This window comes from Papaver somniferum, chromosome 6 (assembly GCF_003573695.1).
Source record: "Papaver somniferum cultivar HN1 chromosome 6, ASM357369v1, whole genome shotgun sequence".
In the NCBI taxonomy this organism is placed as follows: Eukaryota; Viridiplantae; Streptophyta; class Magnoliopsida; order Ranunculales; family Papaveraceae; genus Papaver; species Papaver somniferum.
The window spans coordinates 125,827,025-125,853,248 of record NC_039363.1 but is presented as its reverse complement, the minus strand read 5'-3'; the positions used below and the strand labels follow the sequence as shown (position 1 = coordinate 125,853,248).

Sequence of the window (26,224 nt, the reverse complement as noted above, 5' to 3'; positions counted from 1 at the left end):
TCATAATTGAAGCTTCAGAGGGTTTAAAATTAGGGGACCATCTTAATTAGGAGTTTACTTGATACAAAAACTCTTTATTCAATTTTGACGTGTAGTACATGAATAGAATAATTATTTTCCCTATTTATTTACACTAACAAATTTCTAGATTCGTTTATTCTTCCAAAAAAATCCTTAGTAAATCTTATATTTACGTCTACATATATAGGTAAACTACTATCACATGATTTTTTACTGGTAGTTAAAAGAAAAAAAAACGTAAAAATTTGAGGAAAAATTATATTCAGGATTTTTTACGGTTACGTATTATTAGAGTCGGACCCAACCATAGATCTATTTACGATTACAAATCTAACCGTAACAACACTTACAACCATTTTTTATTTTGATCTACGGTTAGGAGATTTTAGTATCCTAACCGTAACAACTTCGGAATATCTAATCGTAAATGGTAAAACCTAATTTTTTTCGGATCAATCTAATCATGTCAAGGTAATTGGTTTGTTGACTACCATCACTTCTATCAATTTTCTTTTTCAGCATCATTAATGAAGACTTTAATCGATGATTATGAATTTTTTGAATCGCCTGTTAATCATAGACGATAAAATGATTTCAATTGAAAAAAAGAATAGGGTTAAAGGTTGATGAAGGATAGGAGGTTTAGAAGAAGAGCAGATTTTTTAATTAGAATTAGGTTTTCATTTTAGTTTTTAGGTTTTTATTTTAGATGGAGGGTAACTTACACATTTGATATTGCATCAAAACACCTTATAACCAACTTTTTAGTCACTAGGAATCCATATAAAGCCCCTCTACTGGAATGTGAAGTCCCTGTATTAGGTTTCCGAACAATACTTGAATGTATTTTACTCTACCTGAGAATTATTTTACTAACTTTTAATTAATTCATGGGCAATGAATCCAACAAGCTCATCGACGTGAGGCTCTATAAATGAATGATTTTTTAGGGACCATGGTTTTTTTGGGGGGGCCATGGTCTTATTAGGCCAACCTCCCTATACTTATAAGGGGTGTCCTAAAGTTAGGTAAATACACATTTACCATTTACTTTAATTTAAATTAAAACAAACTAATAACTATATAAATCTAATCATATACATCTAATCTAAATGAATCTATTATCAAAATCAAAAACAAAAATAGGAGGGGAATCGAAATTTTTTAGTTTTGAAAATAAATAAAGTATGCTCTTCTTCTTCTCTCTTTCCTTGACGTTCCTCGTTCGATTGAAATTATACTTTTCTCATGTTCTTCTCTTCTTCCCCATTACTTTTAATTGAATATATATCATAAAAATAGGGTTCATATGGAAGTTACAGTGCTTTGTTCGGTTATGACGCGTTTCAAAAAAATCCTAGTTTCTTAACCGAACTTCCTGAAAGGAAGAACACGAAGAGCAGTGTGGTTCAATAGGATTTAAATTAGGTTACCGAACTGCGAGTCGGTTGGTTCGTAAAAATTTCTAAAACTATATAGTAACCGAACTCTACCCATATTACAAAAAGAAAAAAAGAATCCAATGTAACCGAACTGTGCTATTTTTCCCACTATGTTGAATTCTCATTCAACCGAACTTTTCCCACTCTGTTCGGTTGGTTCGCAAAAAATTCTAAAACTAGTTAGTAACCGAACTCTACCCATAATACAAAAAAAAAAAAAACCAATATAACCGAACTGTGTTATTTTTCCCACTATGTTGAGTTATGATTTAACCGAACTTGTCCCACTATGTTCGGTTTGTTCGCAAAAAATTTTGACAAACCGAACTCTTCACTAATTGCATACATGTGGAGTTCGGTTAGATATGTTGTACGTTAAAGTTTGTGAACCAACCGAACATGACTCTGTAAATCCTATAAACAAAGTTCGGTAACATGTCTGTTAACCGATCGACTAAAAACCTCCATTAAAGAGCGAGTTCAGTAACCTGCGTGTTTTGAAAAAGTAACCGAACTACACTTTCAGATGAGTTCAGTAACCTGTTCTTCACATAAGGTAATCGAACAAGCCAAAATCTGCTCTAAAAATTTACATTTTTTTGAAAATTTGGAGCAATTCAACCAACATTATCTAAGTTCGAAGCATACCTGGGTACCAAATACTCTTCCTCCAATTGTGGTTGGTAAAATCCATCGTTTTTCATGTTTTCCTTCTTCATCTTCTTTAGCTTTACTCTCTCAATAATTCTACTTCTTTTAAAAAAAAAAAAAAAAACATCTAATTTTAATGTCACTAATTATCTTTAACTTAATCATTACACTAACTATTATTAACACTAACTAATCATTACCCAGAACGGAGACTAATTTAGGTATTAATATAAATATCTAGATAAGGGGTGACTTAAATTTACTTCTAATGTCTTACCCAAAACAAAATAATGGTCCCCATAAAAAAATCATGGTCCCAAAAAATCGTTCCTATAAATGACACTCAATGTCATCGAATGTTATAAGCCCAACCTTCTGGGAATCAAATGCACTCGAGTAGCATCTCAGGGCCCAACCCTACATAATTGTAGCGACGATCAATTTTCCAGTGAAACTGAAATAGGTGCTGCCAGAAGAACCACAACTACAAATTTGTCAGTGTTAACTAGTCTTCATCCAGTATGCATAATGCACCAGCCAAGCAATTTAAATACGGAAGTAGATAGATTTCCATTGGCAGCTTCAATATGAATCTAAACCAATTTTTTTTCAAATGGCATAGCCTTTTCAACCAAGATGTTACAGCTTTCAAAATACTCAAAACTCAAAGTAATTTTTGGAAATGAACATGTCATTACTGCAGATGTCTTAAGGTAACTCCGTAACAAGGGGAAAGAGGGAGCATCAGGAAAATATCTCTTTATCACGGACGTAAAAAGTTCTGTATGACAAAATATAATCAAAAATAGCAATATTTAAACATTGATTTGTTCTCTACAAATGTATAATAAATTGATCTTACAACAAGAACCCCTTCTGCTATAACATGCCCCTCCAAAACTGCAAGAACATTCTCTCTTGTATTTTTTCTCTATAAGCATGAACAGATTAATTAGTGATCAACTGATTCAAAGTTGACCAAAGAGATCACCCCTGTTGTGACATTACCGATGCTACGGAGTTAGAAATGGTATCTGATCGACGCTCCTTTTGCAGTCTGGCCCATATTTGCTCATGTTAAGAGAGAACCGTCACCATATACTTTAGAAAAGTAAAGGTAAATACCATTAGGCAGCAAATACTACTTAAATTTACTATATTCACAGCGGCTGGAGCTCACTTTCTTGAACAACATCACCAACATTAACTGGTTTGTAATTATTAAGCGCCTGCTTCCTCCTCCAGACAAACCATATACCAATGCTTGTGAAACCAAGAATCAATGTTATAACAACTCCTCCAATCACCGCAATGAAATGTCGTGCCCACCAACTTCTGTACCAGTCACGAAGAAGAAACAGTAAGGTGAAACCCAAAAAACCAACTCCATGCAGAAAAAACCCATACAGCCTAATGAATAAACAGGTTACAAAGAGATGTGAGTACAAGACACAGTACGGGAGCAAGTTTACTAATTAGAATCGTAAACATTGATTAACAGGGGAGTCTTGTTGAGATCTGCAAGGTTTGACTGTCTTGAACAACTGTTTTCAATATTTGATAGTTTCATACCCAATGAATAGTGGGTTCTAACTAGAGCCTTTTAAGGCATAATCAGCAGAGATTGAACTGACTCAGATGGTTGTACTCAACCAATCAAGGGTTCTAAACACTCCGCCCAAAATCTAGTGGGAAGCTACTGAGTATTGGCTTTATTATGTGTTTGCAAGCTACAAATCCCCCGTAAGTAATGGTTTATTATGCGTATTGAATTCAGATGCTAACAGGCAGTTAACCCATAGTCTAATGAAAGAAAACTGCCACTAAATTAGAAATGACGTTGACCAAAATCTACAATTTATAAATATCCATGGGCCAAGAAATAATACCGCTTAGGAGGTGGCTCAACTTTCCACTCAAGCAACTTGTAGCTTCCGAAGTTTTCAGGAAGTTGCAGACGATGTTCATTTAGGCGAGAAAAGATGCTCTGCAGCATTAAAGAATAGTCAGATCCACAACTTAGTCCCATCCACAAAAGAACTTCTATGTTCGATCACAAACTTCTTCCAATGCCAGAAAAACAATATTATTACCTTTGCAGTGGTATTAGAGATATAATAATCAGATTCTGCTGGACATATCACCCATCTTACTAAGGATTCATTTCCTTTGAGCCTGAAATTCAACAGATGAACCTACAAACAAATTCTCAGTTATTGGCACAACAAGAATGATTCTGTGGTCTTGACCAACACCAAATAATACTTGTTCTTCAATATATAATTAGATAATAAAATAGTAATTAAATGGATTTAACTGTACCTGAGAAGCATTAACTTCTAATTCATGAGCAATAAATCCAGTAAGTTCATCGATGTGAGGCTCCAGATCTGTATAATTGACGCTCAGTGACATATCGAATGTAATTAGCCCAACCTGAAAATCTTCTGGGAACCGAATGCAAAAAGGAATATACCGTCAGAGAGCAATTCTATACATGCCAGCCAAAGTTAAACCGATACTTGAAAATTTAAGGTGCCATTGAAGTCGCAATATATAAGTCGATTTCAATGGCCAAAATCTTTGACGACGTATCTAGTTCGCCAACAGAAACCAAACTTCAGTAAGTCGTTGAAGTAAAGATAATCCAGAAATAACAAATGACTTGAGTAGCTGCAGCCATCCCCATGTATTAGGGATGACAAGTATAATTTTTTAATACATGGCAAGTGTATCTTCATCCAGGAAACATGTCCACCTCATAAATGATGTATTATGTATAGTGCACCAGCCAAACAGTTCTTTATATGAAAGTAAATTAATTAGTATGAAGCATTGACAGCTTCGATAAGAATTTAAACCAATTATTCTTTTAGATGACTTATACTTTAACCAAGATGTCTCAGCTTTCAAAATCCTCAAAACTTAACTTTTGAACTGATAGTTTATTGAATTAAAGTGTTTAACATTTTGATTAAAGCCCTTAAACTCGCCACACAAAGTCCTGCGGAAACTGTTAGATGACCCTGTTGACTTTTAATAACAATAGAAATGTGAAACCTGACCATTTTGTGAGAAGCAAAAAAGTTTTGTTACTGTAAAAAGTAGAACTACAACTACAGATGTCTTTACTCTCCTAAATGAACAAGACATCTATACAACCCTGAAAATATTCTCAAAAGGCAAAGTGTTGTGTGGGGAATAGGAGGTAAGGTAGCCGTCACAAGGACACTGCACTTTCGAGATATTTGCCATGTCAACGCTCAGAAACTTAAACACTTTCGGTGGACCTTCTACTTTGTTTTAGATATATTGTTTGCATCTGCAGACAATTGTCTTTGAAAATAACAATACAATATACTGTTCTAGGTTCGCGTCCTGTGAGTATATGTAACAATTTCTAATCAAAAGTGCAAATTCTAACTTGTATTAAAGCAAATAGGTACTAAGGCATGCATCTTTATGGATGTTGATTTTAATCATCCATCTCACGATTCTCACCACATCTGATACCAACACATGTATATGCGTGATTTGTTATATACTTTTACAAGGATTTCATTTCTGTGCATTCAAAATTAGATTGCAGAATAAAGGGTGCTGCAGAAGGTAAAAGTTACCTGGATCAATGTAATTTGGCAGTCCACTAGGAGCCAACATAGGTGTCAATCCAATAGTAGAGTTGCTGCTACTTGGAGTAGGTGCTGGTGAAGGAGCTCCAGGGACATTAAGTGTCTCCCACAATTCTGAACAATTGGTTTTAAGAAACCCAATCCTTTCGTTTTGACGATCATAAGTCACAAGTGTATTACGCACGACAATACCTGCAAGTGGAAACATTACTCAAGGAAAACGATGGATGTTTTCTATTAAGGCCACAGGAAGATGACTTTATATGATTCAATTGAAACTTTAATAATTAGCTACTTGATTCAGGTTCATCATTAAGCCAAAAACAAAAGGTAAAGTAGAATCAATTTTCTCTTGTTTTCGGACATCTTGGAAATTTCTAACTAATGATGTGGACAACTGGACTCAAAATGTGATCTGAGACGTGGCAGGAGGCTGACGCTTATGCTAAAATAGAAAGATTGTGTATACTAGACGAGTAAATACAAAGCATAAGCACCAACATACCTCCCAAAAGAGTCGTGGGGTCCCTTCCATTCTGAAATATCCCCAAGCAATATGCACCACGGACTTTAGAGTGCTTTATGCAGAGACATGGTAGCCAAATCGAAGAATCAGTCAAATTAACACAAATGATACAACAAAATTTCATTTCTATAACAGTATGATGCCTGCAGTACCAAAGGAACACGGAATAAATAGGCAAGAAAATTTACCCGAAACAAGTAATTTTCAGGCGAAAGTGGCAGCTTCTTTCCATTTTCAAACACCATGTCGACCTCGGGAAAGTTTTTTGACAGTTGTGTAATATCACTGAACAAGTTAAGAAACGATAATCAAAATAAATCCGCGGTGCTTCAAATATTCTACTACACAAAGACATTACCTTCCAGCTCCGGCGAAGCAAATATCATTATAGTTGGGATCAGGACCATGAATCTGTTTAAGGTGACTAAGTTTCTTCATAATCTGCAAATAAAAGTCAGAACTTTCAGCACAACAATAAGTCGAATATTCTACAGTTATTTAGCCTTGTGTAGCAAATAAAAAGAACAGAGAATGATAACAGTGAGGAAAATATAACAACAAAAAACAGAAGAATGAGTTTCACTGGATCTGGATCCATTTGAGAGTTGAGAGGCTTCTTTTACTAAAGTACTTCTCATAAATCTACGACCTATTCACTAATGTATTAGCAAAAGCTTTCTGTAAAAACTCGGACTCTTAAAGGAAGTAACAATCTATATAGTGAAAAATACAAAATAGGTTTGTGAAGCCAATAATGTATTTACTAATCCCCAATCCGGGATTTAGACCATATCCATCAAAAAGGACAACTGTAGGTTTTACTCAGGCAACAACAGTTGAAAAAAGAGTTGCTCTTTTGACCAAACAACCTCCTCTCGACACTCGTAATTCTCTAGCTGTGATAGCAAGTTGATAACCTATGCTCACAGCTTTGCAATACCAAATTCAGCATTTAGACCATGACCATGGAATGGGACAATCTTTTTTCTGTTACCTATACGCAGTCCATTCAAAGATTTTTGGGTGTCAGGCACAGGCCGCTGTCAAGAAAGCACATACTTCTTAGTTATTTGGACATCTCAGTTATTCTAGTGTTACAATTATAACCAATTCTACTGTAATCGCATGAGCGAGTCAGTTTTGCCATTTATGCACCAAAAAGAAACATTGTTAACCAACTTGTCTATAACAAAAGAAATAAAAAGCTTTCACAAATATATCTCAGCCAAAGGTTAATTCTAGCGCATGATGGATTATTGTGTTGCATTTGCAGAACATGTCATTGTGTGTAAGTTTACAAACGAGAAGTTTGGAGCTCCATATGTTAATGTCGACGGTTCTATGGAGCTCTAGATTCCTAACTGACATTATTGTATCAGCACTATTGACTCCGGCTGGTATACCAAAAGGAATTGAACAAGCAAAACGAAGATCAAGCGCACAGATGTTTATAAGCTTTCTGAGGGGGGTTGGTGTTATTGCATGCACAAGACATCAAACCAGTAGGACAAGCTTCATCACACAAAAAAAATACGCGCTCTAAAATGATAAATACAAATCTGAAGACACTTATAAAATGGAAAATGGCTCAAAATGAAAGGGATCTTACAGCATCTTTAAATGGGACAAAGACTGGTTCAGGTAGGTAAGCATATGTGGTGCCACTATCCAGGACAGTTCCATGCTTTTCGTCAAAGACACTTGGGTTCACCTTCAGCCGATCCCCGCCAACATGTAGTTCCTTCAGCTCAATGTTGTAATACGGACTGTTGCCATCCCGAGACTATTGTAAATGTGTGAGATGTATCAAATGTATTTGTTAGGGAAATCCACAAGTTACTATCTCCTCTCAGAGAAATTAGTATAAAATCATACCTTCGATTAGCATCTGAATGAGAGAAGACCATCTCAGGGAGAGGATTAATTGCACCAAGAACCATTGCACCACCACCAATTTTCATCCCACCGTAACACAAGGAAAAAGAATCACTGATTATACCCTTGTCAGTAAGTTGATCCATTATACTAAGCGGTCCACGGCCCAATCCCATAATGCCATCAGCACGTTGACTATAAAGATCACCAGTTTCCATATTTTCACAACCAAAAGTCGCACGTTGAGGCTCAAGAGCACTTCCGTTACCAAACGATATAATGTCCACACCAAGCACACCACTACTAGAACTCATTTCAGCATACTGTCTCTCATAAATGCATTGATTATTATCACTATCACAAGTACAATCTATGTTACATTTCAATGCTGCGTACGTGCTCGATAAATCTGGCTGGAATTTAGGATCCTGGATGATAACAAACATTACTTTCCAAAAAAAAAAAAACACTAAAGAAAATCATAAACAGATATTTGTCCAGTACACACATTTAATCACCAAATCAATACAGAAACACAAATCTCCAACAAAAATCCCTTGCGTGCTTCAGATATATTCTCCCAAAAAGCTTTAAATGAAGCTTAAAATCCTTATTAAAATTCACAAAATTACCTGATGCTTTCCACACTGTTCACAAGTAGAACACGGAACATATGTTACTGTGCTTCCAGAATCAACAATAAGTGCAAATTCTTGAGGAGGTGTTCCGATCAGAAGATGCGTAGTATAATACCTACAAATCACAAACACAAACTCTAATATCAACATCAAATTTCATACAAAACTCGACACAAACTTCAAAAGAACAAGAATCTCACCCATTAGTAAGAAGATCATCATGTAGCCTCATACGAGCATTCGGATGCCGATGTTCAGCCTCTTTAAGCTGCCGATGGAAGTTCTCTTGAACAAATTTTGATGAATTCGGAGTTTTACGATATAAAGGTAAAATCATTGGCGTACTTAATAATGACTTCTGATGATTACTCTGATGATGAATCTTTTCACCGTTCACAAATCCAATCACAGATATTACTAAAAAGAAGAAAAAACTCCGTGGATCCATCACGATGCCTTTTGATTCTGGCATCGGAATGATCGATTGAAAACCCTAGAACTAGAAATAGAGAAAAGGATTTTCAAAGTCACCGCTTAAAACAAACAAAACAATTTCATACAAGTGAAGATGAATCTATTTTTCATTAAAGTGACTTAAGATTCACACAAAGAAGCCTGTTTGGATTAAAAATTACTCTTAACAAAAAGTCATTCCTAACTGACGACTTATACCAGAAAGGACTTGAAGATAGAGATGGATAAAGATCGGTATGACCGCGAATTTAAAGGATTTACACGTGTTGATAAGACTATATCTAGGGTGTTTGGCGCACTAGGAGATTTGGATTTTAAAATGGGAGTGAAAGTTTATAATGCGACTACTAGCACTGAAAACAGAACATTTTCTGGTAGAAGCGGGTATTGCGTGTTCATGAATTGGTCCCACCAAAAACAAAATTGCAATTTATAATTAGTCTTTGTTTCGTATCTCTAAAAGAGAAAGGGTAATCAAGGTTTCGCACTATTGATGCTTTTATCGATTTTCAGATATAAAATCGGATAGAAAACAGACCACTTACACGTGTAATAATTACAGATAAAAAACAGACCATTACACGTGTAGTGGCGATATATTGTTCCTTGGAACTGAGGAATTTTTTCCAGGGTCACTGATTTTCATTAGCATCTTTAGCAAGTTTTGTTTTTAGTTCAAGAGTATTAAATGTGGATTTCATCAGACTCAACTGACTCGCAGCCAATCAGCAAATTCGGAAAGGAGCAACTGAAAATACCTGTAGGAATCCAAGGTTATATGAATTTACAGGATGTGTGGTACAAATGCATATATGTGATGATAGACCCCGTGCAAGAACCAGATTCACTGAATGTTTTTTTGTGGGAACTGCTTAGGAGATACCTAAGCCTAGCCTTCCTTTCTTAGCCGTTGGGAGAAGCACATACCTATCAGGCAGCAGCCATCAGTCGTTGTCATCTGACATGACAAAGATAAGGAAGTTGTATGTTTTTGTTAAGACGGTGCAGAAGCACATCGTTGATTTCTTCTAAACTAGTTAGCCTTGTTCAAGTATTTCCAAATGCGTGTTCATGATGCATTGTCCTGAAATGGATGGAAAAAGAAATTTAAGGTATTACTAATGGCAACTGCAAGATGAAACTTAGCTTATATAAAGACAACTCTCTTTATTGATGTTTAGAAAATCTCTCAAAACTAAACACAAGCTCTAATCTTGCTCATATGATCAACCACAACTTTGGTGATCATATATATATAGAACTATGAATTCCTTTTCCTAGTCCTATTACCTTATTACATGTCTTTCCTTTTCTTAGAACTAGATGACTTCTAATTCCCTTAGGATTACATCAATTGCCTTTTCTTATCCTAACCAACTTGTTAGAGATTATCTTAGGCTTAATGTTGAAGTTTATCCAACATTTCCCCCCTTAAGATTCAAATGTGCTTGTGAAAAATCTTGTACGTATGATGGTGCTCTCGTCTCCCATGGCTCGGTATAGACAAGCTCTGATACCAATTAATGGGAGACGAGAGCACCATCATACGTACAAGATTTTTCACAAGCACAGTTGAAGCTTAAGGGGGAGAATGTTGGATAAACTTCAACATTAAGCCTAAGATAATCTCTAACAAGTTGGTTAGGATAAGAAAAGGCAATCGATGTAATCCTAAGGGAATTAGAAGTCATCTAGTTCTAAGAAAAGGAAAGACATGTAATAAGGTAATAGGACTAGGAAAAGGAATTCATAGTTCTATATATATATGATCACCAAAGTTGTGGTTGATCATATGAGCAATATTAGAGCTTGTGTTTAGTTTTGAGAGATTTTCGCAGTGGAATGAGTTGAGTTATTTCATCGATCTCTTCTTATTCTTCTTCTTCTTCTTATACTTCTTCGTTATTGTCAGTGGTTTCATTATTCTCTTCTTCTTCTTGATTAACATCATTGTTTCCATTGGTATTGATGATTATGGGTCCTTCGCCTTCATCAATTACTTGACCCCATCTCATGTGAAACATTCCTGGATCCCTACTTGATCCATCATTAGTTTCTTTCCAGTTCCAGTTTACTTTTTCATCGAATACCACATCTCGACTCACTATCACTCTTTTCGTTGTTGGATTGAATAATCTGTAAGCTTTGGATCCAGGCTCAATTCCTAGATTCACAACAGTCTGAGATCGATCATCAAGTTTCTTAAGAGTTGCAGAATTAACTTTTGCGTATGCTTTGCAACCAAACACTCTTAAATGATCTATGTTTGGTTTTCTCTTTCGCAAACTTTCATATGGAGCCATGTCTTTCATAGATTTCGTAGGTATCCTGTTTATTAGGTATGTGGAGTGTCGTACAACTTCTCCCCATAGATAATTAGGTACCTGCATAGCCTTTAAAGAACTTATTGTCATCTCCATTAGAGTCCTGTTTCTCCTCTCCACCACTCCGTTTTGTTGTGGTGTATATGGTGTAATAGGACCACATAAATCAGCATGAAGAATCTCTAATGGCTTTGAGGCTCTGAATGTTGTTACTTTTGGAAAACCTTGACGCGTTTGTTTCCCAACTAAACATGATTCACAGATCCTTGATTCATCATTTATCTGTGGTAGTCCTCGAACCATCTTTTTCTGAGACATTGTCTTTAAAGTTCTAAAGCTTATGTGTCCTAACCTTGCGTGCCACTTCCATGTCTGATCTTCCAGTCTCATATTCAGACACAATGGCCTTCCAATCATGAGACTTATCTTGTAGAGTCTATTTTGTGAGCGTGAGACTCTAACTAAAAGTCTTCCACTTGGGTCATGAACTGTTAGATAATCTTGTCGCATTCTAACATCACATCCAACTTCTGTAGCTTGTCCTAAACTTAGAATGTTGCTTTGTAAGTTTGAGATGAAGTAGATGTTTGTGACAAGCTTCTGTTCTCCGGTCTTGCTCTGAAATAGAATTGATCCTTTCCCTTCAATTTCTACAGAAGATCCATCCCCAAACTTCACTTGTCCTTTGATTTTCTCATTGAGTTCAGAAAAGTAGTGTCTCTTACCAGTCATGTGATTGCTGGCTCCATTATCTAAATACCAGATTCCTTCTTCTCCATCCTTTGATTCGTAGTTCTTTGGTATTAGTTTCCCTTCGTTTAAGAATACAACTTCGTGCATGAAAAGATTGTATCTGCTTCCCTTGTTTCATTCTTGTTTGCTTCTTCCATCTTTTGTATTCTTTCAGGGCATACAGAGGAGAAGTGTCCTGGTTTATCACATCTGTAACAAATAATGTTTGATCTATCCTTTTTCTTTCCCTTGGTTTTGATCATTCTGACTTGTTGTTCTATCTTGTGAGTTAAACCTTCCTCCCCTTCCTCGGCCTCTGTTTCCTCTACCACCTCTTCCACGACCTCTTCCTCTTGTCGCAGAGTTTTGTTGGTAAGAGTTTGTGTACAAGAGTTTTCCTTGAGTTTCTCCATTGTTTTCTTCATCAAGGATTCTCTCTTCATATGCTTTCAATCTTCCAATTATATCTTCATAGCTAGTCTTCTTTAAATCTAAGACTTGTTCGAGAGAAGCTATGATATGAATATACTTGGATCTTGGTAAACTATGGAGAAACTTCTTTACCAGTTTATCTTCATCAATGGATTGTCCAAGTGACGCAGCTTTTGAGGCTATTTCTGATAGCTTTCCTGCAAAGCTATCAATAGTATCAGTGTCTTTCATCTTCATTCTTTCAAATTCAGATATTAAGGTTTGCAGACGGGCTTCTTTAACTCGATCAGCTCCGAGATTACGTGCCTTTATTGCATCCCAAATTTTCTTTGAAGTTTCCTGTTCACCAACTTGTAGAACAAGACATTCTGGTATTGCTTGAAAGAGTAATCCAATGGCAACATTGTTTTTGTCTGGGTCCAATGTACCAGGATCAATTGTTTCCCACACCTTGTAGATTTTCATCAGTACCTTCATTCTCATGGCCCATACTGTGTAGTTTGTGGCGTTGAGGATTGGAACTTGTATTGATGGTGGCGTGAACTGTTTTGCACCCATAATGGTGGTTTCGTTTTCCATGGCTCAGAAACAAGCTCTGATACCAAATTAATGGCAACTACAAGATGAAACTTAGCTTATATAAAGACAACTCTCTTTATTGATGTTTAGAAAATCTCTCAAAACTAAACACAAGCTCTAATCTTGCTCATATGATCAACCACAACTTTGGTGATCATATATATATAGAACTATGAATTCCTTTTCCTAGTCCTATTACCTTATTACATGTCTTTCCTTTTCTTAGAACTAGATGACTTCTAATTCCCTTAGGATTACATCAATTGCCTTTTCTTATCCTAACCAACTTGTTAGAGATTATCTTAGGCTTAATGTTGAAGTTTATCCAACATTTCCCCCCTTAAGATTCAAATGTGCTTGTGAAAAATCTTGTACGTATGATGGTGCTCTCGTCTCCCATGGCTCGGTATAGACAAGCTCTGATACCAATTAATGGGAGACGAGAGCACCATCATACGTACAAGATTTTTCACAAGCACATTTGAATCCAGCACTGCTAGGCGAAATGTCGGTACGTGACCACGTGTTTGTGGATGTCTATCAACGCGGCGAAATACAGTATACTAGGTAGATACATGTGGAACCGCTGCGGGATTAGCGTGTACAATGATCGCTGCAGGATTAGCATGTGGAATCCGAAAACAGAAGGTCATTATTGAGTTAAACAACTTGCCATTTAACTTAACCTTCTTAAAATTATCTTTGTAATAATCTACTCAATAAACCGCGAGAAACTAAATTCACCAACTAAGGAAAAGTTTTCGTACGAGAAATTACCTGTAAATGTCAATAATGTGACTACTAAAACAGCCACAACTGATTCTAGTTTAACTCGGGATAGGCAAATACATTCTTCTTTTTACTTTTCGACTTTCCTCACGAAAAAATGCTGAGTAGTTTAGTTTTTACAAAACCTCTAAATGGAGCCAGGTATGATATTTTGAAAATTTGAAATGCTCTCAATCTAGCTGTTCTAAATTTGCAAATGTTTGGACTCCAAACGTCACAATCACCAGACACGCTCCACTATTGGATGAATTTCAAAATCGACGGTCTTGCATATGGTGTTCTTAAAGTAAACCACTCTTTTATTTACCCCTCATGCATCCCTTTTTTCATTAACACAATTCGTGGGGCAGGTGCAGAAGAAGGAAAAGAGATGTTTAGGAAGGAACTAACTTCATTAATGAAGAAGCAGTACTTTCCGGTAAATAAAACAGCCGGCCGTGTTGTTATCAAGGGGAATTGGAGCCTAGATGAAGACCAGTAAGCCAAGCAGCCAACTTTCCTCTTTGTTTTCTATCTTTAACTCACAATTTGCAACTTATTTATTTCCCCATCCAGTGCAGATTGCTAGTGAGACTGGTACAAGAATATGGAGTGAAGAAATGGGCATTTATTGCCTCCTTGATTGGCAGAAGAATAGGGAAACAATGTAGAGAACGATGGTTCAATCATCTACGTCCTGATATCAAGGTGGTTGTCTTTAATTTTATATTATCTGATACAAATTGTAACTTTTCCTGATTTGCATGCCACATTAAGCTCTTGATTCACCATTGTTTAATCTTTGGTTCGATGTTTTTTACTTGCAGAGAGATGCATGGACTTTAGACGAAGAGATCGCTCTGGTGGAAGCCCATTCTGCAATGGGAAACAGGTGGGCAGAAATAGCAAAAAGAATTCCTGGAAGAACTGAGAATTCTATAAAAAATCACTGGAATACTACATGGAGGAGGCAAATGAATAAACGGAAGAGCCGGCGAAGTACAGGCAATGGAAGAACCACCACTGTTTTGCAGGAATACATAAGGACCATTGCTTTGGCCGGCCAAAAAGGACTGGAGAAGCCAAAAAGGAAAGTTAATCCAAAATTGTTGTTGCTGAAAGACAAGGAGGATCAGGGAAAAGAATGCAGCAAAAACGGCATTCCAGACATGCCAGTCTCATCATCTGCACTTAATGGGGATATGATAAATGTCAGAATGGAGAATAATATTGCAGATGATCCAAACGATGGGGTATTTGACGACATGGATCTTACTTCCTTACTCCAATGGCCTAGTGCATCTTCTTCATCTTATGATTTTCTACCTAGTTTTTATGACAATTCATTTTCAAACGAGTTGGGAAATTTGAAGAATGAACTGGATCTGGTGGAGATGCTTGCCACATCAATGAACATAGATAATCAGCGGTAATAACAAATTACAGAAATACAATAAAGCAGAGATTAATCTCTGACTATATAGCTGAAATTAATTTTCTTTTAGTTTTTAGTTAAAGTTTTGTGGGTTTATACAAAAATCTTCGGAAAATCAACAAATTATAATAGTAAATTATCTAATGTCTATTCTTGGCATAACTGTGTTTGAGTGTTTCAGACTCAGTTATGATAAAATGTTTGTTTGTTCTATCCTCCTTTCATTTGCATCCATTTCTAAGGAAAATAGAAGTAAGTCAAGAGAAGTAAGTCAAGCCTTAATGATTTTGAGAATAGAAGCAATTACACTCAACAGATCTGAACATGGCCTCACACCCTTTAGGATGTCTTAGCTAGGTTGAACTGAAATCGAGTTATCATTTGCTTATCAGCATTCTAAATTATGACAACAAAAAACAGGCATCTTATATATGACAAGCCTAAAAATATTTGCATCAAATACACGATTACATAAAAAGCAAGATTAGGTAATCCAGCATTTTGCAAATGCATAAAGAAAGTGGCCTATTCTACAAACAAATAAGAGAGAAACAGAGGAAGTGTGCATTAAGAAGCAACAATAAGAATAGTAGTCAAACAAATAAATTGCAGAATTCGAGGCCAAAAGAAAGCTATAACACAATATCTAAGAAAATGAAGAAATGATAGACTCATCAAAAAATAATCTATAACAAGCAACAGTAGCGGGAAGACCTTGTGAATGAATATACAGTTCTGTGAGCACCACACCAGACCGTCTCTTTACATCTTCCATCAGATGGTTTTGTCATTGTGTACACGGCTCTACCCCCACAAACTTCAATAGCTCTCCTGCAGAGCAAAATTATTGACTGAAAAAATTCACAGCTAACAGCTCACTCACTTCCTGGCCTTCCTGAAAAAAATAGTAATAAAACAGACAACAATAACATAAAGACCCTAATAGTGACACACCTAAAGACTGACCAAAATACGAACAAAACAAACTAGCTATTCACTCAAAAGCTGAAACCCCAGAAAATCTCTTCTATGCAGCCTCTCTACCATCCCCATCAGTCTCTCTACACTTGTACATGTTTATATATGGTGCTGGAGCTGGTGAGATGATGGTGGTTGTACTGCTGGTCCCTGATGAGCTGATTCATATGTAGTACAACACGTTTTCCATAAGGATGGTTGCGCAGAGACTGGTAATGCATCTCAATAACATTGACTATCAGATTGAACATGGAAACCTCCTATTACAACAAAACGAGGAAACATTAGCAAGGCTTTTCACCAGCTAAGAAAAGATTAATGAAAAACATATGGATGAAATGCAAAGCTTAACTAGTCATGCAAGAGAGCAAATTGCGCCCCTAAAATATCTAAAGTGTAAATTCCCTGAACAAAACAATTTAACAACATTATTTGTTCCAACTCCTCAGTATTTTGTTCCGGATATGTCTTCAGTACATCATCGAGTTTGTGAAAATTAGGTCACAACTAAAAAGAGTACAGGGGTCTAACCTTAGCAACATCCAAAGCTGACTGCATAACAAAGTTGGCATACTGATCTTGAAGAAGCATCAGAATGTTAGACTTATTGATCAGCTCGTCAATGATAAACTTAATAACGAACTCATCATCAGATTCTTTCAAGAACTTCTCAACCAGATGGCTGCTAAACTTATTTGTTGACAGGGTCTCAAAATGTCCTTTCAGATTCTTCACAAGAGCCCTTGTGGTCTCCTTTATCTTCTGACCCACTACATATTGCACAACATAGTTGCTATAACGAAGAAAAGATAAAAACGTAGTGAGCTTGGGGTTTAGATTGCATGTCAGAGGACATGATATCTAATAAAAAGAATGCTGGGGATCTCGGGTAAGAATTACAAACAGACTCACCCATATGGATCTTGTGCTAAAACCAGCGCATTTTGTGTTATTTCACCAACAAAGTGATCTCGGAGATGTTCATCTATTTTCAGTATAAACTGCTGCAAAACGCAACACCCATTGCGGTCTCTAGCAATGTCAACACAGTGTCTTGCTAAAGCACGGAAAAGATGCTGCAAGAAACAAGAGTTTTGATTGATAAATACACATCGTCAAAAAATCTGTAATGTAGATACAATTTATATTAAACATAGGTAAAGTGCGAGAAAATTAAAACCATCTTATCCACATAATTTAAAATTTGACCGAAGATTTCGTTTGTACAAACTGCACATCGACGTGCTGGGAATTTAACAGAACGCAGTCTTGAACCATAAGTAGCCATACTATTTGCCATAAAGATTTGTAGGACCGATAGCAAATAAGAACACTTTAATTTCTAAAGATGCTATTACCTAGAAAGACCAAATTCACGTAAGAGCTTCAAAGCCTCATTTTAAGGTGCCCATTTTTTGGTGAGCTTTGGGCGTTAAGGGTGTCATGGATCAGACTTGGGGATTTGTGGGTTAACATGGAAACATGGGTTCTGCAACTATCAATATGAATAACAAATTGCATGGGTTAAGGTTGAAGGGCTATCCACAGCTCTATCCAAAAATAAGAGTGGAGTAGGAGTAACATGCAATCTTTGAATATCATCACCTTTTTTATGAGAAGAAAATTGTGAACAACCTATCTATCATGAGTACTCTGTGGTTATTCTAGACAGGCCATCATTCAACAAAATCCATTGCCAAAAATCATTTTAAGGTGATGTCTAAGTAAATGCAAAATACCGGAGATAGTACATGGAATAACTTGATAAAAAATACTAGGGGAAAAAGACTTTGAATTTTATAGCTAAAAGCCATTTTCTCATTGCATCCATCTCCAATTCATTGGAATTGGTTTAAATCAGTATCTATATAAACATGATATTCTGCAGAGCAAAGGAAAGGTAAAGTAACAGATATGATTGGATTTTAGCAATGTATATCAAGCAATCAATGAACAATTACTGATGCACCACATGAATTGATAAATCAAAAATAACTTATTTATGAGAGCAAAAAGCTCTAGAGCAGTACCTTATTCTCTTCATTTGAGAAAGTCTTCAAGCATCGTTGGATCACATGGTGACCATTTGTGTCCTTGGTCAATTCAACAGTACCTTTACTCAGCACATTCAAAACTTTGGTTATATGTTGTTCCGATGTCAAGCTTTCCAACAATTTCTGCACAGACCTAGTCCTGCAACACAAGAAAAACTCCATTAAAATACATACTTCCAAACTCACTTATTAACTATCGTAGAAAATTCAAAATTCAACAAAAACGAGAAAGAAAAAGTTCTTCAATAGCAAGTATTTACCCGTACCCATGATCATCGAGGCAAATATTAATGAGTTCATGTCCATTGTTGGTCAGTATATTAACAATCTCACCAATCTGTGCTTCAGTACACTTCAAAAACATCTTCTGTACAAGAAAATTCCCAGCAGAATTGACCACAAGCTTCTTAATATCAGTAGTCAATACAGTAATAATGAACTGAATATCTTGATAACTTCCAGTCTCCAATTTTCCCTGTATAAACTTAGACCCATTTTGATCTTTAGCCATATCTATTAACAAACTCCAATTCTGTTGATTCCACTTAATATTTTCAAAACACTCAGCATTCCTCCTGGTCCTATCCTCTTCCTCCTCAACATTAGTACTGATAAGAGTACTAGAAAGAACACTAGACCTGTTTAATCGACCATGATTCCTCCCAACAAACCCATTGACATGGTTGGTCAATTTTCTCATCCTTGATCTACTACTAGTAAGCTCTTCAGTGTACAATCTTGAACTTGGCATAATAGGCATAGCAGGATACAAAGAATTCCCTCTATAAAGACCAAAATCACTGTTCATAAAACCTCCTCTTAAACCCTGAGTCAACATACTAGTAGTATCAACCCCATAATCATTCATACCCAAAGCAGCCATACGAGCAGTAGTGTTGTAACTATTAATTCTATAATTTAATGGTAAACCAAAATCATCTAGATTATTATTAGTAGTAGTATTCCTACTAAGGAGCATTTCATTAGCATAAGGCTGTTGAAGAGAACCAGGATTAACAACAGGTAATGCTGATGGTAGTACTGGTGGAATAGGAGAAGGAAAAGGAACAATACCATAAGAAAAATCAGAATACAAATCTTGAAGATTCTGTTGTTGACGATGAAGATTATGTTGATTTTGTTGGTGATTGAAAAGGTTTAGGCTATTTAACTGGTCTTCTAAAGATTCATACAAAAGTTGTGGTGGATAGTTGTTGCTGCTGCTGTTGTTGTTATACATACCCCCATTATTGACTACTTTTTCTTGATCATCATCTTCTTCTCCTTGATCAACAACTCTAGCACCACCACCACCTCTGTTCCAGCTCGCCATTAATGGACTCAACAACAACAAGAAAGAAAAAAACACAGACTAAATCACAAACAGAAGAAGAAAACGGAGAGACTGGAATGAGAAAAAGGGTTAGAGGAATTAGGGCTTTTTATATAGGGAATTTTTTTGTTTTTTTAGGATAGGGGATGAAGATTTTCCAAAGATTTAGAGAGAGAAATTTGGAGGAAAAGAATATATGAGAAAATCTTTGATAGCATTTATATATTTATGGAAATTCTTATTTTTTTTATTTTAATTAAGTTTCGTGAGAAAAGCAAAGAGATTTTCGTAGAAGAAGAAGAGTTTCATGAATTAAGGAAAGTTTTTTTTTCTGGGTTTTTCACTTCTTCTTCCTTTCCAGAGCTTAATATTGCATGAATCAAAAATATTAAAATAATAATAATTTATAATGCCACTATTGTCCTTCGTTCTGATAGGTTAGTAGTGGGACCAGATGGATTTGATACGTGGAGAATCGGAATTGGTTTCCTTAATTTATTTGTTGTGTTTGTACGGTGAGGATTTAGGGAGGGTTTGTAACACTAAGATATTTTGATTAGGTAGTCAAATATTTTTTTAACTTCGGATGAAAGAAATTACTGAGGGTAAAAATTTAGATAAACACTGATCATACTGTTTACCTTATCTATATCTGAATTATAGGTGGAAAAGATTTGGTTTAGCCAATTTGGTGTCAAATTTTGCTCAAGTGTTGCTAGAGCTCAACTGATACACAGTTGGCAACAAAAATACAATGTAACGGGGTAATTTTTCTAGAAACAAAAGAAAGTGTAAAAAAATAAGTCTTGTCAGTGGACGAGGACGTCTATGTTAAAACACGCAAAATATGTCACTAAGGACTACAGAGGTATGTCAAGAAAATGTGTTGGCTAAAAGGTTTTGATGTATTAAGTCAAAGTGCACAATTTCCGTGAAGTTTCTACCAATATAAATTAAAAATCTTTGAACTAAAAAAAAAATTACTACCGAGAAGGAATGAAATACTTTTTTGAATTAATGCAGAAATTATTAAAGTTAATAACGCTGAGGGGAAAAGGAGAAAATGACATTTACCATCCCAATAGTTGCCGTGTTTTCTATGAATTTGAGCCCATAGAAAAGGCATCATAAATTTCTTTTTATGGAAGGTTGACTGACCGAGTTAGGGAGCTTTTGACTTGACCATTTTAGGCAAGTGTTATGTGCTTATTCTCTCCACCGTGGAGTCTAGACTACCAACTTGCTCTCAAGGTTGTTTGTTTATTTCTTCAAAACCTTTTTCTAGTGTAGTGTAATTATCAGTCAGTAATTTGAAATGGTCAAACAATAAGACTTTTCTTTTAAGGTAAAAACAAGAAAGACTTTTATGACACTCACTGGTAAGCATTTCCATTTTGTATCAGTAATTACTGTGAGGCTAGGTGACTATGTGATTAGACCAAAGAGATTTTAATCAATCCACTGAGTTTTATCAATAGAAGCATGATAACTGTACAATAGTACCCTGAGAAGTTTGTTTGAGGTACAAAACCAACACCAAAAGGCAAAAGGCCTAAAATTTGTGTACCTATAAATGCTATGGTACATGTGTAAGATTGACAGGAAGGTTGATTTCCACTGGACATATAGACTGCTCAGTAATTAGTTGGTGCGGTCAGCGGTATTAGCAGGAGTAGCATTATATGTTGCAGTATTTTACAAGGATTTGTTTTTGTATAATCAGTCAGAAATCCAAATGGTAAAATGGTAAAACAATATGACTTTACTTTTAAGACACCACTAATGAGCATTTCCATTTTGTATCAGTAATTGCAATCAGATTGTGAGGTTAGTGCCAGGGGATTATGTTTTAACCAAAGAGATTCCAACTGAATGCTTTCCAGCAGTAAAACTTAATGAAAGAAAAACAAAATAAACCACTGAAATTTATCAACAGAAGCAGTATAGAGAACAGCAGAATAGTACAAGTACTATCTATTAACAATGAACTGAGAAGTTGTGAGACAAAAGCACAAATGGAGTGCCTAATTCTTTTAAAAATTATCTAGGTGTTGACAAAATCTGACTTCTTGTGAATGCTACGATACCATGTATCACATATAAGATTGATGGGAAGGTTGAATTCCACTGTCAATATAGCCTGATCCGTAATTATTAATTGGTGCAGTGGTATTAGCAGGAGTCGGAGTGGCATTATATGTAGTGGTTGCTCTCTCATCCTGGGAATAGTAATATGCAGCCCTCTGAGTAACGGCTTGCTGCTGAACATAACTCCTGCCACTAGTACCTTGGTTAGGAGGGATTTGGTGATAATCAGCAAAAGGAGAAATGCTGCCCACATGCTGCGGATGATACCTTTCTACTGAAGCTCCCATATATGATTCACCCCTATCTCCGTAAAATGATGCAGTTTGCTGCAGATCCCTACCAGAAATTGGCATTCTTGGCACATAATGTCTACGACCTCCATTTGCTCGAGCTCTCTTAGGGTACTGTTGCTTCACTCCTTCGCCCAACCTTTTCTTATCAGCTTTTGATTTTTCCAGTTGCTCCTCGCGCCTTTGAAGAGGGTGAAGCGGATACTCTGCTTCAAGCTTGTAATCTTCAACACACTTTATCACAGCTTTTAGTGCAGCAAGCTCTTGAGAATTTGCTTCGTTCTGCAATTGCACAAACACATAAGTTTCTCAATATAGGTTTATCAATATCGGATTTTCATCGAAAACTTAAGATTATCTGAAAAACCAAGAAAGACAGGTAGAGATTCTGAAGGTATTACTATATTACAAGAATGGAAAGCACGCACCTGGACACCAACAGCTCCTCCTGCAGCGGTAATCCTTCCTTGCAAGTTTCTCCTCAAATCTTTCAAGTAGGTCTTCAAAAGAGGAACCCGCGGATAGTTCTCAGTGAGCTTGAAGGCTTGCACAAAATGGACAGCATCAATCTGTTTTCCAGCACTGATCAATGCATCAATTACACCTGCCAAAAACACGGAGCATGATCAAAACAACCAGAACAATCTATCTAATAATTAACATTGTGGATCAGCCCACCCTTTGCCCTTCTATATTCCTCTCCGTGCTTACTACTCCCAAACAAACGTGAATTTTAACAGGACAACCTATACATAACATTGTTGTTTTCTTGTCCTCTACAAAGACCCAATTTTGGTCTCCATTATTACTTAGCAGAACACCAACCTGGCATTTTGTGTGTTAACCCAAGAGATCGGCAGAGGTCAGGGGCCTGCCTGCGGCGAGCGACAGCAAGAACAAGCTTGCAAAGTTCTTCTTCATTAAACTCTGAAGCAATCCTAAAAGTTGCAAGGAGCTGGAGAAATGCCTCTGCTTCCAATGAATTTCCATTGGAAGCATCAATGTCCTCCTCAGCCAACCTAGGTTTCCATTCATCAGCAATTGCCTTGGCTTGCTGCTTGGTTTCAGGGTTCAAAAGATGGTCATTGGCATCAGGGTCCTCTGGCCCCCCTATCAACAAGGGGGCCACAGATTCCATCAACATAACACATGATCTACGCATTCCCTGGAGGGATCCATCCCTCTTGTCAACTTGACGGGGACTATTAGTGGTAATGGTGGTTTCGAGATGAGGGTAAAATCCCTCCAGGCAAGCCAGGACTAATTGGGCCGGCTCTGTTGCACTTTTCAATGCAACAGGAATTTCCTCACGTAACTCAACAATGTTTTCGCGGTTCTCCATAATGTAATTCAAAAGTCCCTTTGCATCCATCTGTGCGCAAAATTGCGTCAGCTCTGGACGGGGCTGGACATCAACAGCCACAGCTTTTTCACTTGATCTATAAGGGGAATTCTCTTCTGTAGGTGAATATGTTTCGCCATTTAATGAGCTACCACTTACCTTTATAGCTTCATTGCTAGCAACCTCAACAGGCTCTGGAGTTGCAGGCTTGTATTTCTCCCACACCTCCAGAATAGCAGCAACGGCAGTGTCCTTCAGCTTTTGAACCCTATCGACCGAAGCTTGTTCTTTAGCAGCAACAATTACTTCTCTCTCAGCAACCACTGCACGTGCCTCAGATTCCTTCTCCACAAATGCCTTCTCCTTCTGCTCTAAATCGCTATATCCTTTCTTCAGAGATTTCTCAAAGTTCTGGAAGTATTCATCAATTTCCTTCAACTTGAGCTTGTTTTTAGAAGCACCGGTATGTGCTTCCAGTTCATTAAATGCCTTGCTCAACTCTCGGAAAATAGAGGTTGCTGATTCAACATCCAAAGGAACTGGTTCGGCCTCGGTTATAGGAATAGATGTTGTTGATTCAACACCCACAGGAACTGGTTCTGCGTCAGTCATGGCTACAGAGGTTGTTGATTCAACACCCGGAGGAACTGGTTCTGCATCAATCATGGCTTTAGAGGTTGCTGATTCAACAACACCCGAGGGAACTTGTTCAACATGAGTCATGGCTATAGATAAAAGGCAACTGGCCTCTCTGCACAAAATTCAGTATAATACAAATTGACGTTATCATTTAAAAAAAAAGCACTATCAATTTCATAAAAAATAAATATGCGCAGCATAACATGAAAAAAATTAACTAGAGAAATGATTTTCCACTTGCATGCATGCACAAAGCACTGACCCAACATTCAGGATATAGTCGAATAAGGCCACGACTTCAAAGAGTTAGACAAGTTATTTCTCACGTGTTTTCTTAATCCAAAATGCTTCAACATATCTTCCCCTCCCCCTAAAGTTTGAATCTGCTCAAAGTTGTAATAGCTGTGGGACTATAACCAGCTCTAGTGCTCAATTTGACAATTTGCAATTCTGACCATTCAATTTCAGAGATTTTGAATCATACGAGAGCTGGAACCTGATATATATATGCATGTAATAGCATGCCCAGCTCCAAGTATTTGACCTCAAGCGATCTATACCAAAGCCAGAGTTGATTAAACACCCAATTAATATTGTGCCTGCCCAAAGCGTAAGACAACGATAGCTATATCGACAATGACTATGCTGGGTACTCCTAAGAGAAACAATAAATGCGAGAGGGGAGAGGGAATGAGTGACAGAACATGGTGGTTTCTGAATGCTGGACGCAAAGCATAGATTGATAAACAAAATTTGGTTTACGAATACTATTTTGTACGTTAGACTTGTCTAGTATACAAATACAATTACGTCATGTGTCTCCCTATCTGAAACTACTGACCATGTGTCTAAGTATAAATCCCTCAGGACAATGTATAAAAAGCATACTGAGAAAATCATGCCTATGCTGGAACTCCACCACTTATTCAAAAACTGAATAGTTCTTCCATCTCTTGTTTCGTTTCGTCTTTATCGATAAGAAAATGACAAAGATGCTCCAACTAGAACTCATTTGCAACAACAATGTAATACATCCCATAAAAATCAAAGACAACAGACCCTCTATGTGACTAACATAACACATCTTTTAGGCACTAATCCTACCCGCATATATAACCATTATCCAAGCAAAAAGGCCTTAAAACATAGAAACACCTCAACATAGTGAAACTATCCTTTACAACTAAGTATGCACCTCCTCCCCCACTCTGAAAATTGCAACATACTGCGAAAAATGCTAGGCGCAACCTAAAAATTACACCCAAAGAGCTACAAATGCGCCAAACACCCTAAGAGATTTGGATTTTAATCTATACTGAGCCCATAACTTCATGCCTCATTCAAGTTTCACCCACACCCGTAAACCCGACGAAACAACAGAATTTACAGTTCCAAAATCCACAAATGCAAAAGAACATAAAAAAAACCTAGGGAAACCTAGAATAAGAAATTACATTTCAAAAAGTTGAGAAAATAGAAGAGTTCGGAAAAGTTGCATACCTTGGAAAATCGGGAATGCAAAACCCTAATGAATCAATGAAGAACAATAGCGAAACCCTGGAATGAGTGTTTTATTGGCTGAGCTGAGGAGTTTATTGTCCCGCGATTTAACGAAACCGAAAGAGATTGGATTTTGTTTTCTGTAAGAGGAGGGGGTAGTGACGGAGGAACTAAATTTCAAGGCTAGTGGGTTATAGCTATCTTGGGAGAACCCTATTTCATGACGAAGGAAATGAAAAATTCTTTCCTAAAAAATATGAACCCAAGGCTAGTGGGTTATAGCTATCTTGGGTATCTGCAACGGCAAGCACCATGGCAACTGGCAAGGCTGTTTTGTAATGGTGCGATCAAAACCAAAGACCAAAAAAAAAAAACGATCAAATTTGAGTTTAGTCCATGGTGTTACGCTAGAATGGAAGAGTAAATTTGGTCGAGCACACATATAATGTTCGTTTGGTGTAAAAATATATA

At 36.7% G+C, this 26,224-nt stretch overlaps 4 protein-coding genes across 7 annotated transcripts; 1 reads left to right on the top strand and 3 right to left on the bottom strand.

Moving 5' to 3' along the window:
* Nucleotides 1–2,858: 2,858 nt before the first annotated feature.
* Nucleotides 2,859–9,405, bottom strand: LOC113289197 (aspartic proteinase CDR1-like). The gene is made up of 12 exons (XM_026538397.1): nt 8,986–9,405; nt 8,780–8,900; nt 8,148–8,575; nt 7,882–8,038; nt 6,631–6,713; nt 6,461–6,557; nt 6,252–6,324; nt 5,735–5,938; nt 4,437–4,561; nt 4,208–4,309; nt 4,004–4,101; nt 2,859–3,449 (listed from the first exon to the last, which is right to left on the bottom strand). The coding sequence occupies exons 1-12, from the start codon at nt 9,255–9,257 to the stop codon at nt 3,275–3,277; spliced, it is 1,935 nt and encodes a 644-aa protein (XP_026394182.1). The 5' UTR covers nt 9,258–9,405; the 3' UTR covers nt 2,859–3,274.
* A 4,841-nt stretch (nt 9,406–14,246) lies between these two features.
* LOC113291459 (transcription factor MYB98-like) lies at nt 14,247–15,527 on the top strand. The gene is made up of 4 exons (XM_026540991.1): nt 14,247–14,256; nt 14,466–14,592; nt 14,676–14,802; nt 14,922–15,527. The coding sequence occupies exons 1-4, from the start codon at nt 14,247–14,249 to the stop codon at nt 15,525–15,527; spliced, it is 870 nt and encodes a 289-aa protein (XP_026396776.1).
* Nucleotides 15,528–16,090: 563 nt separating this feature from the next.
* On the bottom strand, nt 16,091–20,230 carry LOC113289196 (pumilio homolog 12-like). 3 transcript variants are annotated; one of them, XM_026538394.1, is made up of 5 exons: nt 18,822–20,230; nt 18,538–18,700; nt 17,420–17,583; nt 17,039–17,300; nt 16,091–16,767 (listed from the first exon to the last, which is right to left on the bottom strand). In XM_026538394.1, the coding sequence occupies exons 1-5, from the start codon at nt 19,892–19,894 to the stop codon at nt 16,591–16,593; spliced, it is 1,839 nt and encodes a 612-aa protein (XP_026394179.1). In that variant the 5' UTR covers nt 19,895–20,230; the 3' UTR covers nt 16,091–16,590. The 3 variants fall into 3 exon arrangements, with proteins under 3 accessions (XP_026394179.1, XP_026394180.1, XP_026394181.1); XM_026538395.1 differs by having other exon boundaries at nt 18,828–20,230; XM_026538396.1 differs by lacking the exon at nt 16,091–16,767 and having other exon boundaries at nt 17,082–17,277.
* Nucleotides 20,231–21,790: 1,560 nt separating this feature from the next.
* Nucleotides 21,791–25,975, bottom strand: LOC113289195 (FRIGIDA-like protein 3). Of its 2 annotated transcripts, XM_026538393.1 has the most exons (5): nt 25,754–25,975; nt 23,098–24,365; nt 22,701–22,876; nt 22,250–22,554; nt 21,791–22,168 (listed from the first exon to the last, which is right to left on the bottom strand). In XM_026538393.1, the coding sequence occupies exons 2-5, from the start codon at nt 24,335–24,337 to the stop codon at nt 21,988–21,990; spliced, it is 1,902 nt and encodes a 633-aa protein (XP_026394178.1). In that variant the 5' UTR covers nt 24,338–24,365; nt 25,754–25,975; the 3' UTR covers nt 21,791–21,987. The 2 variants fall into 2 exon arrangements, with proteins under 2 accessions (XP_026394178.1, XP_026394177.1); XM_026538392.1 differs by having other exon boundaries at nt 21,791–22,554.
* Nucleotides 25,976–26,224: the final 249 nt, after the last annotated feature.

Coding starts and splice junctions, on each gene's coding strand:
- LOC113289196 (XM_026538394.1), bottom strand. CDS start 19,894: ATGGCGAGCTGGAACAGAGGTGGTGGTGGTGCTAGAGTTGTTGATCAA. Junction 17,584..18,537: donor TCTCAAATGAAGAGAATAAG/GTACTGCTCTAG, acceptor TGTTTCTTGCAG/CATCTTTTCCGTGCTTTAGC. Junction 16,768..17,038: donor CAGCTTTGGATGTTGCTAAG/GTTAGACCCCTG, acceptor TTGTTGTAATAG/GAGGTTTCCATGTTCAATCT.
- LOC113289195 (XM_026538392.1), bottom strand. CDS start 24,337: ATGACTCATGTTGAACAAGTTCCCTCGGGTGTTGTTGAATCAGCAACC. Junction 22,877..23,097: donor GTTAACACACAAAATGCCAG/GTTGGTGTTCTG, acceptor TGTTTTTGGCAG/GTGTAATTGATGCATTGATC. Junction 22,555..22,700: donor GAGGAGCTGTTGGTGTCCAG/GTGCGTGCTTTC, acceptor GTGCAATTGCAG/AACGAAGCAAATTCTCAAGA.
- LOC113289197 (XM_026538397.1), bottom strand. CDS start 9,257: ATGCCAGAATCAAAAGGCATCGTGATGGATCCACGGAGTTTTTTCTTC. Junction 8,901..8,985: donor GATGATCTTCTTACTAATGG/GTGAGATTCTTG, acceptor TGTGATTTGTAG/GTATTATACTACGCATCTTC. Junction 6,558..6,630: donor TGCTTCGCCGGAGCTGGAAG/GTAATGTCTTTG, acceptor TAACTTGTTCAG/TGATATTACACAACTGTCAA.
- LOC113291459 (XM_026540991.1), top strand. Junction 14,593..14,675: donor TGGAGCCTAGATGAAGACCA/GTAAGCCAAGCA, acceptor CATCCAGTGCAG/ATTGCTAGTGAGACTGGTAC. Junction 14,803..14,921: donor ATCTACGTCCTGATATCAAG/GTGGTTGTCTTT, acceptor TTTTACTTGCAG/AGAGATGCATGGACTTTAGA.